Source organism: Fusarium phalaenopsidis (genome assembly GCF_050370095.1).
Source record: "Fusarium phalaenopsidis strain FUZ10S chromosome Unknown contig_32284, whole genome shotgun sequence".
Taxonomy (NCBI): Eukaryota; Fungi; Ascomycota; class Sordariomycetes; order Hypocreales; family Nectriaceae; genus Fusarium; species Fusarium phalaenopsidis.
Genome location: NW_028145414.1, coordinates 16,311 through 35,754, shown reverse-complemented (window position 1 = coordinate 35,754; position 19,444 = coordinate 16,311). Strand labels below are relative to the sequence as shown.

The window sequence follows — 19,444 nt, the reverse complement described above, 5'->3', positions numbered from 1 at the left end:
GTTATGGATGCCTGGGTCGTCATGCGGACCGCCAGTTTCAATATTTGTCTCCCGATAAACATGTTTGCTCTACTGCTTGACGATATGATTCGCCACCCATGGCAATAGATATTACTGAGACGCAGTTTTCCCAAAGCTCATGCAGATTGCTTCAAGCCTGCAGTTGAGCTAGTGGAGCAATAGATATCCTGCATCCAGGTGATATCACGATGCTACCCTATAGAGGGTCGCAAGAGAGGGAGGTTCAAGTCGTGATAACGGGAATCGCGTGGAAATTCAACATGGCTGATATATATTCTATCAATGAAACATAGGGATCATTAAGATATTCATAAATGGTATTCATCCTTGAGTATTTTCTTTATCGCGAGTCGCTTTATTCATTATCCCTTGTCCCTTACCCCCTCCCCGCCGCCTACATCAGCATCACGTACCCATCCTCGCCACCACTTTTCGGCAATGCATGTTGAACTATAGTAAATGTGTTGATTGAAGGTTAAAGAAGTAACACGACAGCGCCCATGCAACCACTTCTAATCCCCTCGAGCACGGCTCTGCACTTACCTCCTCGCCAAATTCTCATCAGCATATCGATATCTCCATCCCTTTGTTCTATCCCTTTTTGCCATCAGGTTCGCTCCCCACCCGCTCATCGTCAATCAACGGGCCACTTACTCTGGCTGTTCACCATAATGCCACACATGTTGAAGGGGAGTCGATTGGCAACTATAGTGGATACGGCCCCGGCAGAAGAATCGAATGGTGTCTCTCTTGCAGGAAAGCCATGTACAATCACCTTCGGAGACACGACTGCAATAGCAGGAATGTCATCACACACATGCAATATCTTCACCGGGAGATGCGATCTCCAAATGCGGCGGCGCGTGACTCGCACTCAGTTATAGCACCCAAGTTAAAGACGGCCCTAATTTATGCTCTCAAAAAATTCCAACAGAGAGGCGTCTATTCCGAGATCGCCGACATGGCCACTGGCATGCTGGTGACAGAGTGGCAACTATGGACAACGGATTGGGGCCATGAGCTGTGGCCTGGTGATCCCTTTGTCGAGTGGTATCCGCCAGGAGCCAATCCCCAGGTCCCCCCACGCAACGATCATGGTGGCGGCAGTGGTGGCCATGGGGGCGGTGGCATCAACAACCATGGCGGGTTGGCGGGCGGCGGAACCATTGGTGGCGATGACGACGATGACGACGACATGGGCGGCGTCAACCTTCTCGACAATGCCAACGTCGGAGAGATTCCAATTCTGCATGGCCGAGTCGCTTCCTTAAGAGACGAGATCCATGCCACCATCTTAGATAGGAATCAGCTCCGAGCCAATGTTGCCAATCTGCAGCAGCAGCTGTGTGTCAGGGAGGATGAGGCTAGAGAGGCGAACAATCGTATTCAGACCCTCGAAAACGACTTCAGCCGCGCCAGAGGAGGATTGAACGACCAGGTCGCCGACATGCAAACCGCCGGCCGCCAACTCGAGACCCAGAACGTGGACCTGCGCAGCGAGATCGGGAGGCTCTACCAACAACTCCTGGCATTCCAAAACGAGCCCCTGAGAGGTGAACAGGAGGCGAACCGGCAGGAACAGGCCCTCAGACGAGAGCTCAACGATGAACGACAAAGGGCTATGATCCTGGAACAGTTTCATCAAGAAGCCACTCGGCAGCAAAATGAACGGCAAGGCCAGCTCAAACGGGCTCGACAAGAAGCTACTCGCCGCCAGGGTGAGCTTGAACAGTTGCGTCAAGCTCGCCAAGAAGCCATTCAGCGCCGTGACGAGATCGAGGGATGACTTCGCAACGAGGCTGACGGTTTTGCATCTGAAAGGGCCCGCATGGACGCTCAGTGGGACGACCGAGAGCACGAGTTTCAGCAACGCGAGGATCATCTCGCGCACGAGGTAGAGCGACTGATGACTGAACTTGAGAGAGCAGAGACACTATTCAGGCAAGCCGACTCGACGCTGGAGATATGAGAGGCGAGCTTGGACGGGCCCGACAAGCCCATGACACGCTTGCCGAGGATCTCAGAAACTCGCAGATGGCGATGGATCACGAGGTACAACGACTACAGCAGAGGCTTGATGGCGTGGCAGAGGATCTTAGCCTTGCTCAGACGACCGTAGCTACTAGGGACGCGGCCAACCGACGACTGCAGGGATCCCTTCAGGTAGCTCAAGGACGGATCCAAAATCTGGAAGAAGAGCTGACAAGGGCACACACTGAGAGGACAGCGATCGAGGCAGAAAGGGATGCCCTTTCTGAACAGGTCAGACTCAATGACCTCCCGCAGACAGGAGGGGGCAGTTACCAGGGCTGGGGCATCATCTGTTGCTGTGAGCACGGTCGGTAGAACGACGGGGGACCCCTCCACGGCAGCCGAACAGCTCCAGAGGCGAGCAGGATATATACACTCGCCGGGACCGTGGCTCGACTCTTCATCGCCCCGAGTCTCTTCCCCGGGGTCGGGCATCGCTTTGCCATCAGCATTATGGTCCTGCGCTAGCTCCGTCGTCATTCTTTTCCTCTCCAGTGACCGACTTGGGCTTTCAGCCTGGCCGCCGAGGAGGTCAAGCTCAGCCCCCGACCCCAACCAAGGGCCACGAGGTCTTCCCCATGCTGCCACACTCCCGGTGACACCAAGCCAGGTTCCAGCATCACGCAAGTGGCGGCTACAAGTCTCGTCTCCCCATCCAAACTTCGCCCACAGAGCCGATGCTGAGCCCGCCACGCTCGGCCCTCGCTTCGCGCCGTTGAACGTGTCGGCATCACCTCGATCTGGCTCCTCGGCAGGGATGGCCAACGTCATTGGTGTTCCACCACAGGGCGATAGAGTTGGCTCGGCGTCGTCGGCAGAAGGAAGCATGCCCGAGGTCCTCAACGCCATCACCCGGGAGCCCGGAAGTAGCAGGGCTTCGTCAAGCCTGGACTTGGCGCTGGCAGGCGTCCCAGTTGGCCCCTGGACTGCGTCGGAGCGGGAGCGGCGCGAGGATGATGCCCGAGATGAAGAGGCGCGAAGACGCGACATTGAGCGCGTAGGGCGTGTCGTTCGAGAGGTGGATAAGGCGGGGGAGGATATTAATTGGAACGATTTGGCTGGAGTCGGAGAACAACGAGGGGAATCTGCGCAGTCAAGAGCAGTGGTGGTTGCGTGTGGCGGCGGCGATGAAGGGTGGATGGGCAGCTAACCAGTACAACAGAGATGTCGTTTTTGCCAACCCCGCCTGGTAGGTGCCAGCCGCTGCATTGGCGCCAGTCTTTCGAACTCACTTCCATATCAGGTCCTTGCTTACACTGTATATGGGATTATTTTAACTACTATAGCGTTGCGGGGTATATCGGGTAGTTCTTTGTTCGCAATGGCTCTTTTGACTACTGCGTCCCCCCTTGTCTGGTTGAATCTCATTTCTTCCCTTGCATCTTATTTTATCAGTTAACTACGCTCGCATCTAACTCGTTTGTTCAAGTGCTTGCGCCAATCAGCCTATCCCACCTCGGTATGCCGAACGATACGGAACAGCCTCCGAGGAGACGTGGGCCTGATGTCTTTGAGGACGAAAGCCATATGGAGCGGGACTGGGCTGACCCTAATACAGGCGGTATTCGCGGATCTAGTGAGGGAGGTCAGGCCATCTCCGTACTTGAGTATCTCACTCCTTGCGGTGGCATGCTGGCTTTTATGTCTCTTATTATCGCTCTAGCCGCTTTGCCTCCATAGTACCCTTCATGCGGGGCAAGGCCGAGGACTCCATCGATGCCCTACCACCTCACCAACTTCCCGAGCTCATACCAGGCCTCATTCGTAAAATTCTGCGCCATCTCGAAAGCATCCCTTCCAATAGCCTAGTCACCGGCCCCAGAGAGCCCTGGACTGGCTTTGGTCTAACCTCGGCCGAGCCCGACGCCCCAATGAGGAACCTTTCCTCGGTCTTGCGCGTCGTGCACGAGTTGCGACCAACCAGGGAAGCGCGCATATTTGCTGAGCTTGTCGACAATATGGCCAACTCCCCCGTCACGCCGATGCGTCAGGCCTGGTCCAACCTGCACGAGAACCACGTCCAGACGAACCTGGCAGCCGCACACCAAGATTTTTGGCATTCGCTGCTGGTGCTTTGACTGGATGTCAAGGAGCTCGCTGTCGAATGGGGGGTCCTAGTTTAAATGGATCTCTTACTTTTCACGAGGTGCCACGACCATAGGCCAGGAGCCTCCTGACATCCATGCCATCCCACCGTGAATGCTCTCTCGCTCCGAGCTCATGCTGCTGCGAGGCTCAGAAGGGGCCTGCCTAGGTAGGTATGAGTCTCAGGACAACGGCTTGACTAAGCCGATGAGAGCCGATTGGCTGATCGTGGATCCGCGTGCACCAGAGGACAACAATCAATAAAAGGCTCGCCAGAGCCACATCTTCGCTTTGCAGGTAATCAACGTCATCTATTTCCCAGACAGGCACCCTCGCTCGCCAAGGATCTTGTAAGTATCAGTCATCTACCCATCATCAAAGCTCATCCTCGAGCACACGAAGCTGTGCTAGGATATCATCCTTACTCATCGCGTCCCAGTCTAAATCGTCTTCCTCGCTTACAAAGGCAAACGTGATCTTCTTCCCATCATTCGTCGCCTTCAAGAATGCATGTCCAGCAGCACAGATCTTCTCCATGTAGTCGTTATCAAGCAGCTGCTGCAAATTCCGACGACGCTTTGGGTCGCCCTTGCTCCCACCAAGCTCGAGATACTCCTTCGTGGCCATATGGAACGGCGCGCTGGCAGATGGGCAGGTCGGGATGAAGGGCAGAAGGCCAGGTCCCAGCTTCCCACATACCTTTTCCCACGCCTTGCCCGCCCTCCTATCGTTGTCGATTTTGAAGATTGTAACGCCACATATCTTGGTGAGTTCTGCGCGAGTCTCGGAGACTATGCGCTCAGAATGGCCTTTCAAGCCATCATAGGCCTTGTTGAAAAGCACCTGCTGGTAGCGTGTCTGGACCCTACTGCCCTTGACCTTCACGAGCCTCTGGTAACCCTGAAGCACCTTGGTCACCTTCTCGTCACGAGCGGCGGGGTCGCGGCCCTCGTTCTGGATGGCTGCGTTGTGCGATTTCACCTCGGTGACGAAATGCTTGATCGCGTACACGCTCATTACGGTCGCGGCGAGCTTAGTTAAGTCGCTGTCTGCGTCAGCGCTCCCCGGTGTCACTACTAGTTTCTGATCCCCAGAACCCCCCTGGCAAACTGTCTCGCTCTCGTGCGGCATGTAGGCGTGAGCTCTGACGTGCTGGAACGGTGGACTTGGCGGCGGCGGCGGCTTCGTTTCTGCGCCCAGGGAGCGGTTTCCTCCTCTTTCCATCATCCTGGCCATCACCGGTTTTCTTCCCCTTCAGCCTTGAGGTCGTCGCTGTGTTCTCAAAGCCCTCTTCCGCCGGAGACGGCACAGACCTGTCGACCCACTCAACCAGGCAACCCTCGACCCCCAAGAGGCCCTTGAGACCGCACTCGTTGCATACTCGAAGTTTGGTGTGGCGTATACTCAGAGTCTCGGCCGGGGGGCTCAGGTTGATCGAACAGGCGAAATTGTCGGTTATGTTCCAGACCAGATGGTATTGGCCCTTCCTCGTCACGACCATGTCCCCTGGTCCCTGGACGATAATCTCAAACTTGATGCCCGCCCCCCCGTAGTTCACGCGGAGGAGGAAGCAGGTTGAGATGCCGAACAAATTCTTCATCGTCATCACGCCGTTGTAGTATGGGACCCCCTTCGGCGGGTTGAGCAGGAAGGATTCGAACATGCGCTCTGCCTCAGCGGTCTTCAGCTCTTGTGTTTCGTTCGCTGTGCGCTCCCCGCTCTCAGGCTCGTCATGAACCAGTTGCTGTTCGAGATCGACGTTCGTATCTCGTCGCATGTTTCCCCGATCGCGATCGGAGGCAGCGATAGTTGCGTCACAGGCTCGGCGTTGGTGACGGCGCTGGAGTCGCTAGGACGAGGAGATCTCGAAGGTGTGTGGTGAGCCGACTGTTGGGTTGCGTCGCATAGCTTGGTGTACACCTGTCGGATTATCCTCAGGCTGGCTATTACCTTCGCGACCCATGTTCTTTTATCGCCCTCTTGGATGTCCCGGAATATCTGACTGAACGAGTTGGAGGCTATGGGTTCTCCAGGGAACGGTGATGACGGAAGTTCAGGGAAAAGGGCCTACATCTCGCTTGCACAGTGATCGGCAGCACTTATCGCCTCTCCCATCTTCCCCAGGAGAGAGGCAAGTTTTTTTGCCGTGAAAGCACCTATAACGTTAACTCTCGGCTTAAGCTATATGTGCATATGGTATTAGGGATTGCAAATGAGATGGCATAATGAGAGCCGGGAAAGAGATAGTGCTATCAATAAAGGAGCACAGATATAGAAATGCATTCACAAAGAACGCAGGTCTGGCGCGGGCACACGTGACTTGACCACCAGCCACTATTGGTATTTTACGAATAGTGCTTATGTAAAAGCGCGCCTTCTGATTCGAAGAACAAAGCCACCACAGCCACACCTGGCCACAGCCACACCTGGCCACAGCCACACCTGGCCACAGCCACCTCACTGGCTCAAGATCAGCACCCTTCTGGAGGACAATCAAGGCCTTTATCGTGGTTGGCCCGTGGTCTTGATCATTGGGTTCTTATGTCCTTCTCCCCCAGCCGATATGAGCTCATTTTGATGGCTTTAGCGCCTCGGCATGGTTTCCATTATCCGCTGTAGGTGGAGGTGTTCTCGCATTCGGTCCAATCACACTATGTAGATAGGCTCGCGAATTGATATTTGCTGTCATGTAAGCGACTGCCAATTCCTGGGAGCTGATACAGGCACAGCTAGCTGTGCAATTATCATCACGTGCCTTTTCGCACAGCTAGCTGTGCCATTATCATCTCTTATATAAGCCCGATGTGTGTATAGGCAGCCAATACAGATACCGCCAGCAGTGCAAATAAGATCTATTATATAAGAGGCGCCTACTTTGCACTATATATAAACTCAGCCATAGCTCTATTTAATTAAGTAATTAAGTTATTATAATTATACTTAGAGATTAATCTTTTCTTTATATTTATAATAATATATATTAATTATATATTATATTATTTTTATAAATATTAATTAAGGGGGTTCTTATTTTTATATTATCTCTCTTATACTTTAAGATCTCTCTTAGTAATATCTTATATTTCTTATATACCTCGCCGCCCTAAGAACAGCTACTTTACTATCTCTATCCCTATATTTTATTTAATATACTTATTCTTAGCTTTATCTTAATTAAAATAACTTATTATCTCCTCCTTAGTCTAATCTTTAATACTTCTTCTTACCTTATAATATCTCCCTATTTACTTATAATTAAGGCACTAATTATAGTCCGCTTTACTATAGCGGGTTAGCAGCCCTATAGCCCTCTAATATAGCTAATTAGTCTTAGGGGCTCCCTGAGGCAATATAATATATTAGGCCTCTTATGATTTTTTATATTATTAATAAATAGCATAGGGGTTATTAGCTCATAATATAGGCGCCTCTTTAGCGGCTATTAGCTTAGCTACCGAGGGAGATAGCACCTGGGTTATTATATATATTATTATATATATTATTATAATAATCTTAGAGATAATAGAGGCCCCTAATAGGGATCCCGGGGATAATAAGCGGGTTATAGAGCGAGTAGATATATATATTATTATATATATTATTATAGCGGTCTTAGTAGAGGCTAATAATAAATACTTATAGCATAAGGGGCATACTTTAGACCTCATAGTATAGCTAACCTCGCTATATTTTAAATAATTTAGTAATACCTTTAGTTATACTACTTTCTTAATAGCTTTAAATATATAAGGCTTATGCTATATGCTTATTAGTAGTAGCTTTAAACTAGCTACTAGATAATTAAACTACTTATAAGGCTTAATAAAAAGCTAAAGGCTTCTTAAGTATTTAAGATACTAATATAAATAAAACTAATATAATAAAAGGGGCTAACTTTATACCTATAAAAGCTAAAGGGTATAAGTATAAGGTAGTCTAAGAGTCTTAGTAAAAACCCTTATATATATAGGATATTCTATTAATAGCTATTCCTATTAAGCCTTAACCTTCCGCAGGGCATTATATAATATCTAACCACGGATATTACTATATAATAACCTAGATAGCTAAAGAGGTATAGTAATCTGCTGCCTAGCTTGGGTTGCCTTGATTTTAGCGAGCTAGTTTAATAGAATAAGGTTAATAACCCTCTAGGCCTTAAAGAGGTTAACCTGCGAGGTTTTTAAATAGGTCTTAATAAGCTAATAGATGCCCTTAGCCCGTAATATAATAAACTATTTGAAGTAAAGGTATTAATTAACCTATGCCTTTATAAACCTCTCTTTATGGGGGGCTAGCTAGGTCTCTATAATATAGCCTACCTCGTTAATATAGTTAGCAAGGTAATACTCCTTAAACTTCTTAAGCCTCTTATTATAAATATCCTTAGTTATTAAGGCTATAATCTTATACTAAGAGTTATAGAACTTTTTTTACTCTTTAAGTCCTTAAGGATTGCTTTTATCTTAAGTAAATATAGGTTAATAATAGGCTAGAATTACCTTATTAATATGCTAAAGGCATAAGAGTAAGGCTAATTTAGGAAAATAAGAGAGGGAGGAAATAGTATTTATATAAGCAAGGCAGTAATCTATAAGTATTATAAATAAAAGGGCCGCTCTATAAAGCTTATATATATATTATAGCTATTTTAAAGCCTAGATAAAGTCCCTCTCTTTTTTATTACTTAGAAATATAAATATAATATAAAAGAATTATTAATAAGTATTAATACTAATTATATTAAGTTAAGGTATCTTATATTTATTAATCTTATATATATAATTTAATATAAGCACTTTAAGATATAATTTAACGTACATGATAAGTATGCGACGCATCCAAGTATGCGACGCACTTTTCCCTCCTACACCTAACTTTTCAATTAATCAATTGATTTTTCCACCACTAAATATGTCAGACCTAAATACTAAGGCTAAAACCCTTCTTGCCCTTCAAGCCCTTTAAAATGACCTAAAACTAAGCGTCCGACGCGCTGCAAAGATCTATAAGGTCTCCGAGCCAAGGCTGCGTCGTCGCAGACAGGGAATCCAATCGCGATGCGATTGGATTCCAAAATCACGCCGACCATCTGATCTAGAGGAACAGATCATAGTTTAGTTCATTCTCGACCTAGATTCGCGAGGATTCCCCCCCCGACTGCGTGCTATTGAAGAAATGGCCAACCGATTGCTCGCCGACCGCGACGCGTCACCCGTCGGCAAGCGCTGGGCTTATAACTTCGTCAGGCGACACGAAGAGGTTAAGACGCGTTTTTTTCGTAAATACGACTACCAGAGAGCTAAATGCGAAGATCTAACCATTATTCGCGATTAATTTAGGCTCGTAGAGAGCATAATCGCGAAATATAGTATTAACCTCGCTGATATTTATAACTTTAATGAGACTAGCTTTATGATGGGTCTGATTATAAGCGGAATAGTCGTCATAGGCATAGATAGGCGTGGAAAGCCAAAATCAGTGTAGCCTAGAAACCAGGAATGGATTATAGTAATCTAAGCGATTAATGCGGAAGGCTGGGCGATCCCGCCGTTTATTATCGGTGCGGGCTAATATTACCTCGCTAACTAGTACCGAGAAAGTAACCTCCCGGGCGATTAGGCTATTGCGACGACCTAAAATAGCTAGACTAATAATAAGATTAGTCTCGAGTGGCTAAAACACTTTGACCGGTATATAAGCAATTAATTAATTAGTTCCTATCGTCTTTTAATCCTAGATAGCCATGAAAGTCACCACTCCGTTGACTTTGAGAGATATTACGAGGAAAATAAGATCATTACGCTTTGTATGCCACCTCATTCGTCTTATCTACTTTAGCCTCTTAATATCGGGTACTTTAACCTGCTTAAGCAGGCTTACGGTTAAGAAATAGAGCATCTGATCAGATGCTCTATAACCCACGTTTCAAAGACTAAGTTCTTTCCGGCCTTCTACGCCGCATATCAGGCTACTATGACGGAAAGAAATATCAAGGCGGCTTTTAGAGGAGCCGGGCTTGTTCCTCTTGACCCGGAAAGTGTGGTCTCGAAGCTTGATGTGCAGCTACGGACTCCAACGCCTGCCGAGGAGGTAGCTAGCCCTATGACCCCTTGGGCGTCAAAGACTCCAAAGACCGTCCTTGAGGCCCAATCTCAGTCTGAATACCTCGATAGACGAATCAGAAGGCATCAAAGTAGCTCCCCAGAGTTAATTTTAAGAGCTCTTAAGTCGCTTGCTAAGGGGACTAAGGCAATGATGCATAAGAATGCCTTATTGAGGTCTAAGAATAAAGACCTTTGAGAGGCAAATGAGATACTAAGCCGGCGCCGGAGGGCAAAAAGGACTAGACTATAGAAAAGAGGGGTAATAATAGTAGAGGAGGGAAGGCAAGCAATTAATTAGATAGATATTAATGCGCAGGTAGTAGCGGAATCATCGAGAAGTAGTGGTTAAGGAAGGTCGGCGCGACCGGGGGTTCGGCATTATGGTGTCTATGGTAAGCCCGGTCATAATGCAAGGACCTATTAGGTAATAATTGAGACGTCTAGGGAAGAGTATAGTAAGTAGTTTTAATTAATTAATTAATTTTTTATATTTTTATCTTAGTTTATAATAGTAAGGTTTAAGAAAAGTATATTATATACTTAGATATATCGCATATTTATTATATATATTAATATATCTTAATATATATATATAACAAGCTAGATAATAAGTAAATTAGATACTTTTTTTAACCTTTAAGATAGAAATTACTATAAAAATATAATAAACTATTTAATTAATTAAAATTACTTACTATACTTTTCCCTAGATATCTTAATTACTACCTAATATATTCTTATATTATAACTAGGCTTACTATAGATACTATAATACCAAACCCCTAGTCGCGCTAACCTCCCTTAATTACTACTTCTCGATAATTCTACCACTACCTACGCATTTATATCTATTTAATTAATTACTTGCCTTCCTTCCTCTATTATTATTACTCCTTTTTTTTATAATTAGGTCCTTTTTGCCCTCTAGCGCCGGCTTAGTATCTCATTTGCTTATTTAAGTTCTTTAACCCTAGCCTTAAGTAAGGCAACCTTATATATAATTATCTTTATTCCCTTAGAAGAAGACTATATAGCTTCTAAAATTAACTCTAGGGAGCTACTTTTATGCCTTATAACTCATCTCTTAAGGTAATCTAACTAAGATTAAGCCTTAAGCACGGTCTTTAAGGTCTTTAAGACCTAAGGGGTTAATAGTTTAGCTACCTCCTTAGGCGGCGTTAGAGTCCATAGCTATATATTAAGCTTTAAGACCATACTTTCTAGGTTAAGAGGAATAAGCCTAGCTCCTCTAAAGGCTAACTTAATATTCTTTTCTATTATAATAGCCTAAAATATAATATAAAAGGCTAGAAAGAACTTAGTCTTTAAAATATAAGTTATAAAGTATCTAATTAAATACTTTATTTCTTAGCTATAAGTATTCTTAAGCACGCTAAAGTACCTAATATTAAGGGGCTAAAGTATATAAGATAAATAAGGTAGTATATAAAGCCTAATAATTTTCTTCTCCTTATAATATCTCTTAAATTTAATTAAGTAGTGACTTTTATAGCTATTAAGGATTAAAAGATAATAGCGATTATTTAATTACTTAGCTATATACCAGTCAAAGTGCTTAAGCCACTTAAGACTAATCTCATTATTAATCTAGCTATTTTAAGTTATTATAATAGCCTAATCGCCCAGGAGGTTACTATCCCAGTACTAATTAGCGAGGTAATATTAGCCGGCACTAATAATAAATAGCGTAATCGCTTAGCTATCTATATTAATCGCCTAAATGACTATAATCTATTCCTAGTTTCTAGGCTATATTAATTTTAGCTTTTTACACCTATCTATGCCTATAATAACTATTTCGCTCTAAATTATACCTATTATAAAATTAGTCTTATTAATATTATAGAAATTATCTAATTAAATGCTATACTTCGCGATTATATTCGCTATAAGCATAAACTAATTATAGATAATAGCTAGATCTTTGCACTTAGCTCTCTAGTAGTCATACTTCTAAAAAAAATACGTCTTAAGGTCTAGGTATCGCCTAACAAAGTTTAAAGCCTAACGCGCGCCAATTAGTAGCGCATCGCGGTCGGTAAGTAATTAATCAGCTATTTCCTTCATACTATGAAGCCAGGGGGGAAATCCTCGCGAATCTAAGTCGAGAATAAAGTGAATAAGGATCTATTCCTCTAGATCAGATAGTCAGCGTGAATTAGGAATAGTATTAACTCGGGCTTAGATGCCATTATATCAGTTAAATAGTATTAAATGCTTAACTTAGTAGAGCTTTGCGGCACCTCTAAGACTTAGTTTTAGTATATTTTGATGGGCTTAAAGTGCAAGAAGGATTCTAGCCTCTTTATTAGACTATGACATACTAGGTGGTTAAGAATCAATTAATCAAATAGAGATAATATAAGTTAAGGGATTTTTTATCTGGTTTGCTTGCTGTCCGGCTTGCTATACATGTATGTTAGTAACTTTAGGTATATAAATAATATTATTATAACTTTATTAGTCTTATTAAGGCATATTTAACTCTAGAAGCCCTAGTTCTTAAGCTTATTAATAAGGGCATATATATTACTTTAACCTTTAATAAGCTCTTATTTACCCTATATAATATAATTATAAATATCTCGCTATATAATAAGTAAATCTAAGTTTATATATAAATAAGAACTAATCTCCTTTAGCATAATACTAGCATTAGCGAGTTATTAAATTATTATTTTATCCAAGGATAATAGCTAATAATATATTAGATATACTAGTTAATTAAGGCTTAGTTTATAATTATATTAACCAAAGTTAGGCTTAGAGCAATGCCTTATACTCTATATAGTCTTATATAGGCTCTTTATTACTATTATAGAGAAGAGGCATTCTATCCGATATAATATTATCTACTATTGCCATTTCTTTAGCCAAGGAGGGCGCCCTCCTTAGTCATAGCCAAAGATAACTCTAGTTCTTTTACTAGAGGTCTTCTAAGACTTCTAGGTCATAAAGGCATAGCCTCATAGCGCTGCCTAAGCATTGATTACTATATGTAGTTCCTCTAGAGAGTTATAGTTATATTTAGGAGGAAGGGCATTATTAGGGAAGCAATAGGGACTCTTAATTGGGTTTATTATAGCAAAAGAAAGGCGCGGTAAGTTAAATTGGTGCTATAGAAGCTATTGGTCGTGGATTTAATGTCATAGAAGCTATTGATCGTTGAATTAAAGCCGCATAAGCTATTGATCGTTGAATTGGTGTGCCAATTTGAAGTATGTTACCCCTTTTTTGGCTTACATAAGAGATGATAATGGCATAGCTAGCTGTGCGAAAAGGCACGTGATGATAATTGCATAGCTAGCTGTGCCTGTATCAGCTCCCCCAATTCCTCCTTCGCTCGTGAGTCATATATATAATGTGGTGTATTGACCAACAAGCTCGCCGTGGGAAGAGAAATAGAGTGACCAATAACAATGATGCGTCTAGGACGTCTTTCCAACTTGTCGTCAAACTCTGGAGCCTTGCACGCGCATGCTCAATCCTGGGAGTCTAAATGCTTCGGCGCCTAGTAACCTAATGGAGCCCACGACATAGGTCCATCGTCAGCCCGGCACATGAGAACTCGAAGACGAGAATGCGGTATTGTTGAGTCCTCTGTTTTGTTAGATCCCTAGAGTGGCCAGCGGTCGAAGTACTTGCCATGATTTTACCTTGGGCGCAAAAGAGCGTTGAGGCAGGCTCGCGGGCCTGGCCTGCCGCCAATGTCCGAGCAACTGAGGTGGTCTGCTCCTGATGGGCGATATTAGATTCATGGATGCTATGGCCAGCTCGAGTTCTCCATCACTTCTTCGCTTCGACATCTCACCCGCTGCCCATCATTCTGCATCTCTATGACATATCTAGGCGCCCTGCATTATCGGCCGAACTTTGAAGATCGATCCCCCCGAACTTGAGAGTTCAAACACCCGCCCTATTCATCCAAGGTTTATTGCTGCTTGGAGTCTGAGCTTAACGATCATGGATTGACAGCATAAATAGATGCCTGCCATCCGCCTTTCCAGAAAGATGCTTCCTGCTTCCGAGAGCCATCTTCACCCATACGCGCGCCGTCATCATAAGACACGAAGTCTCCCCGATAACATTGAACCGCTTCCACCCGGCTGCCGCGCCGTCGACTTCCGCTTCGCCATCATGCAGCCACCGAGCCTTGAGGAACGAGACCACTACTACGAGGGACTGCCGTCCCGCCCGCGACTTGTTGCTCGCTCCAGCGTCACACCCTGGCGTGGAGCTATACCACCGGAGAGATCGAGGTACTACCAAAAGCGGCTCGCCCATGTTGGAAAACACCCCATCGTTGAGTCTTGGAATAGCTCGTCCGCCGAGGGCTCTCTTAGAGCTTCTGTTTTAGACGCACTAAGCGGGACTGATTGGACCGCCATCGACATACTTCGGGTGGGCTACGCGGATGACCTGCCTATGCCTGTCGTTCTGATGATCTCTGTCATCCCTAATGCCGGTTTGTTCGAAAAATCGCTGGCGATAGTTAGACGGTGCAAGCAGCTTCTCGACGGGGCCGGCTTCGACGACGTGGAATGTGAGATAAGAGAGTCCCAAGTCTCGAACCTACTCAGATCGTCTTCTGCGCTCCCATCGCTACCTCAGCTATCCCATTTCACGCCTAGGCGGCTCACCTTCCGCCCAGACCGAGATTTGTCGGACCGCATTAGAACTTGCATCAGTTCCCACGATAGCCTTGCTGTCGAAGGAACAAAGTGCCTCTATCTCGCTGTGAGGAGGGAAGGTCAGGACCGGGAGACAATAGCCGTCCTCACCTGTCGGCATGTGGCGATCGCCGTGGCTAAGGACGAAAAAAGGGAGTCCAACCTTGACACTACAATGACGAAAAAGTTAGTGCAACCCGGCGAAACGACCTTCTGGAAGCACTTTCAATACATCAGCCACATGGTCGAACACTATAACCGTCAAATCAACCTAACAAAAGGGAGACGGGACATTCTGTTGAGCACTCCGGAGGAGTCAGAATCGAGACTCAAACAACTATACGACGACCGTGCCCCATATCAGGCATCGTTCGATAGGCTGCGCCTAATGGAGGAGCCGTCGTCGAGGGTGTTTGGCCATCTTCTCTACGCCCGGGCGTACGGCATCCGCGAAGGCATCGGCAAAGACGGCTGGCTCAGTGACTGGGCCTTGATCGAGTTGCACCAAGACAAGTTTGAGCGGCCCCTGGGTTCACTGACAAACCAGATACTGATGGATTCCCTACCCTCGGAGACCACAGAACTCGCTTACGCTATGCAACCAGATGCCGATCCCCGGCTTTTCGAAAAGGAGAGCGAACTCAGCCTGAGGGGTATAATAACAGAGGCCAGCATGATGAAGCAATCTGACACGGAAGCGCGCTATGTATCAGGCCTCGTTGTCGCTAAACTCGGAGGAGCATCGAACCTCACACTGGGATGTCCGAATGAGGTCATATCCGTCATCCGGCGGCCCTTTGGAGATGGCAAGCCCTCTGAAGAGTGGTGCATCGTCAGCATCGACGAGGGGGGGAAGTTCTCTAAGCCCGGAGACTCAGGTGCATGTGTCTTTGACCTGAACGGCCGTATTGGGGGGATGATTACTTCGGGGAATGGAAAAGACTCAGCGCAGGATATTACTTATGCTACCCCTATGGAGAGACTTCTGCGAGACATTGAGGCGAGTGGCTTCAAAGTAAGGGTTCTGTAAGAGGATGGATTGCTGGGCGTAGTCATACAGAAGTGACTAATCAGCAACTACCGGTACATGGTTGTGCTTCGTTGCTTGGCGCCGACGATTCGTCAGCTGGAAATCAAGGTCAGGAACCGCGGTGTTGGGCTGAGAAAGATACCAGAGTATCAGCACGCTAATGCAGTCGTGGCCGGGTTATTTGATTGCTTGCTTTTCCTCGCCGGAACAGCGAAGCCGCTTATTAGTGTCGGCCGAAACGCTTTAAAGGTGAATGACAAGGGACTATTTCTCGAGATGCAACAGAGGCGCCAAGTTGGCAGCGCGGAACCTTAAGGAGATTTCGCGCAACGCAGAGGCATTAATGTACAAATATACCCACTCCTCTTGAAAACCCATGGAGCATTTCACTCAATTGTGTGATTATTTCGGCCGAAAGTATGGGACTCTTCTAGGAGAATCTCCTCAACCCCGCGCCACCCCTAAAGGGTGTGCATGACACTCCCAAACATGAGACCTCCAACGCTGCAGGTTGGGATAGGAAATCGACCGAGAATGTGCATTGAAGATCTGAGCCACACTCGAATCGGCAACCGTTCGAGCCTGGCTATCCCCTATCAATAACACTTCCCAAAACACCAGCTTGGCCTGAGTCGATCACTCCCCACGATAGCTCTTCGTCGGCGCTCAGCTCTAAAGCTATGGCCGCCCAATTATCCGTTGTCGATGACTCGATGCGATGGACGAACCAGAAACGACTCCAGTAAGACCCGAGTCTCTGCTATATGCCCCTCCCTGTCAGAACCAACACACAAACTCAGTGCCTCTTCTGCAAAGATATTGGATAGAAGCGAAACTTCGGATAGAACAGCTGTACCATACCTGAACGATAGCCGAGAGCGACAGTTGATCTAACGGCAGCGGATTCCCCCCCTCGATAGTCCGGAGGTAGCCAAAGCATCTCCTTTCCATCTTGAACAATCCATACACCGTTGGTGCTTATACCCCAGCCAGAATGGCGAACACCCCGTAAGGTTATTTCAGTCGACCGATCATCAATGGCAGGCGTTGAAGGACCCAGATAAAGTCCTCCTCTTCCTCACCACTCAAGAAGGCAAAGGCAATACAGAAGGACCGTTGACAGGCATCAACACCAACCATGTCAAGAAGAGGCATCTTGTACTTATTGGTCTTGTAGGTACAGTCTAATAGAAGCACCTCAGGGTATAATTTGAGGTATTCTAGTGACTGCGGATGTGCAAATAACACTGCCACAACTCTACCACCCTCGTCGATACGAATATCATTCCAGAAGCCATCATCATCTAACTGAGAGGCAAGGGCATGTATATTGCTTTGACCCTTAGCGAGGTCCCGCTTGCCCCGTGCAATAGAGTTATAGATATCTTGCTGGGTGGCGAGTGTATCAGAGCTCATGCGTAAATATAATCTAATCTCCCTTGGCTGAATGCCGGCATTAGCGAGTTGGTGGACTTTGGCTTCATCTTGGCGAGATAATTGACGATGTACTGGATGTGCCACTAGGCTGAAGCTTGGGGGGTGATTGTGTTGGTGGAAGCGAGTATCAGGGCGATGCCGAAGTCTCCATTGAGTGCCACAAAGGCTCTCCTTTGCGGTAATGGAGAGGAGGCATCCTGTGCGACGTGATGTAGTCCTCCGGGTTTGTTCTTTGGTTGAGGGCATTCCCGACCGGTCACAGCTGAATGTGACCGTAACTCTCCCGCTGGCAGTCTTCGTGGACCGGGAGGATGTGAAGGCATAGCCTCGTGGCGCTGCCCAGGCGTTGATCGCCGTGAACAAGTCCTCTCGTGAACTAAAGTCGCCCTCAGGAGGTAGAATATCCTTGGGGAAGCCGTGAGAGTCATCAATTGGATCCATTATATCGGCAGCAAGGCGCGGCAGCTAGACTTGATACCGTAGATGCTGTTGATCGGTGCATAAGGGTGCCAACTGGCGGTGTGTGGCCCCCTCGGCACGCGATGGGCTACAAATTTTATCAAGAGACACCAAGAGCTAAAGATGCGTTTTTTTCGGAAATGCGACTACCAGAGAGCCATATGCGAAGATCCTACTATTATTCGTAATTGGTTTCGGCTTGTGTCGAACACAATCGCGAAGTATGGCATCGATGTGGGGGATATCTATAACTTTGATGAGACTGGCTTTCTTATGGGTATGATCTCAAGCGGAATGGTCGTCACAGGCTCAGAAAGGCGTTCAAAGCCGAAATCAGTGCAGCCTGGAAGCCGGGAATGGATTACGGTGGTTCAGGCGATCAATGCGGAAGGCTGGGTGGTCCAGCCATTCATCATCGGTGCAGGCCAACATCACCTCGCCAACTGGTACCAAGACAGCACCCTCCCGGACGATTAGGCTATCACAACGACTCAAACTGGCCGGACCGATAATGAGATCGGTCTCGAGTGGCTTAAGCACTTTGAACGGTGCACATCCTCGATGGGCACGAAAGTCACCACTCCATCGAATTTGAGAGATATTGCTAGGATAACAAGATCATCACGCTTTGTATGCCGCCTCATTCATCTCACCTACTTCAGCACTCAACGTCGGATGTTTTGCGCTTCTGAAGAGGGCTTATGGTCGAGAAATAGAGCATCTAATTAGGTGCTCTACAATCCACGTTTCGAAGACCGAGTTCTTTCCGGCCTTCCACGCTGCATATGATGCCACAATGACAGAAAAAAACATCCAGTCATCATTCAAGGGAGCTGGGTTTGTGCCCATTGACGCGGAAAGCGTGGTCTCTAAGCTTGATATGCAGCTACGGACTCCAACGCCTGCCGCGGAGGAAGCCAAACCCTCGACCCCTTGTGTTTCAAAGACCTCGAAGACCGTGATTTAGGCCGGATCTCAGTCTGAGTACCTCGAGAGACGAATTAGGAGGCATAATATTAGCTCCCCAGCGTCAATATTAGGAGCTCTAAAGTCTCTTGCTAAGGGTACGACGGCAATAATGCATGAGAATGTATTATTGAGGGCTGGGGTTAAAGACCTTCGAGAGGTAAATGAGATACTGAGCCGGCGCCGGAGGGCAAAAAGAACCCGCCTACAGAAAAGAGGGGCCATGGCTGTAGAGGAAGGAAGGCAGGCAATTGATCAGATGGATGTTGATGCGCAGGTAGTGGCCGAATCGTCGAGTGGTGGTCAGGGAAGGCCGGCGCGACCGGGTGTTCGGCGCTGTGGTGTCTGCGGCAAGCCCGGCCATAATGCAAGGACCTGTCAGGTAGTGATTGAGATATCTGGGGAAGAGTATAGTGAGTAGCTTTAATTGATTAAATAGTGTGTGGTATTTTTATAGTGATTTCTATGTTAGAGGTTAAGAAAAGTGTCTGGTTCGCTTGCTGTCCGGCTCGCTGTACATGTACGTTATGCCCTTTAGGGGTTTACCTATATATATATCTGTCTCATACGATAAGCATAGATTGGTATAGTAGAGGACATAGAGGACAAGAGGTTAT

At 46.6% G+C, this 19,444-nt stretch overlaps 4 protein-coding genes across 4 annotated transcripts; 2 read left to right on the top strand and 2 right to left on the bottom strand.

Annotated features, from left to right (window-relative positions):
- Positions 1–982: 982 nt before the first annotated feature.
- Positions 983–1,807, top strand: LRP88_02033 (uncharacterized protein; the record flags this gene model as incomplete). The annotated part of the gene is made up of 1 exon (XM_083238704.1): positions 983–1,807. The coding sequence occupies one exon, from the start codon at positions 983–985 to the stop codon at positions 1,805–1,807; it is 825 nt and encodes a 274-aa protein (XP_083105299.1).
- A 275-nt stretch (positions 1,808–2,082) lies between these two features.
- LRP88_02032 (uncharacterized protein) lies at positions 2,083–3,042 on the bottom strand (the record flags this gene model as incomplete). Its single annotated transcript, XM_083238703.1, has 1 exon — positions 2,083–3,042. The coding sequence occupies one exon, from the start codon at positions 3,040–3,042 to the stop codon at positions 2,083–2,085; it is 960 nt and encodes a 319-aa protein (XP_083105298.1).
- Positions 3,043–4,512: 1,470 nt separating this feature from the next.
- On the bottom strand, positions 4,513–5,914 carry LRP88_02031 (uncharacterized protein; the record flags this gene model as incomplete). The annotated part of the gene is made up of 2 exons (XM_083238702.1): positions 4,513–5,182; positions 5,235–5,914. 2 exons carry the CDS (start codon positions 5,912–5,914, stop codon positions 4,513–4,515), a joined length of 1,350 nt encoding a protein of 449 aa, XP_083105297.1.
- A 9,196-nt stretch (positions 5,915–15,110) lies between these two features.
- On the top strand, positions 15,111–15,965 carry LRP88_02030 (uncharacterized protein; the record flags this gene model as incomplete). The annotated part of the gene is made up of 1 exon (XM_083238701.1): positions 15,111–15,965. One exon carries the CDS (start codon positions 15,111–15,113, stop codon positions 15,963–15,965), a length of 855 nt encoding a protein of 284 aa, XP_083105296.1.
- Between the last annotated feature and the right edge of the window lie 3,479 nt (positions 15,966–19,444).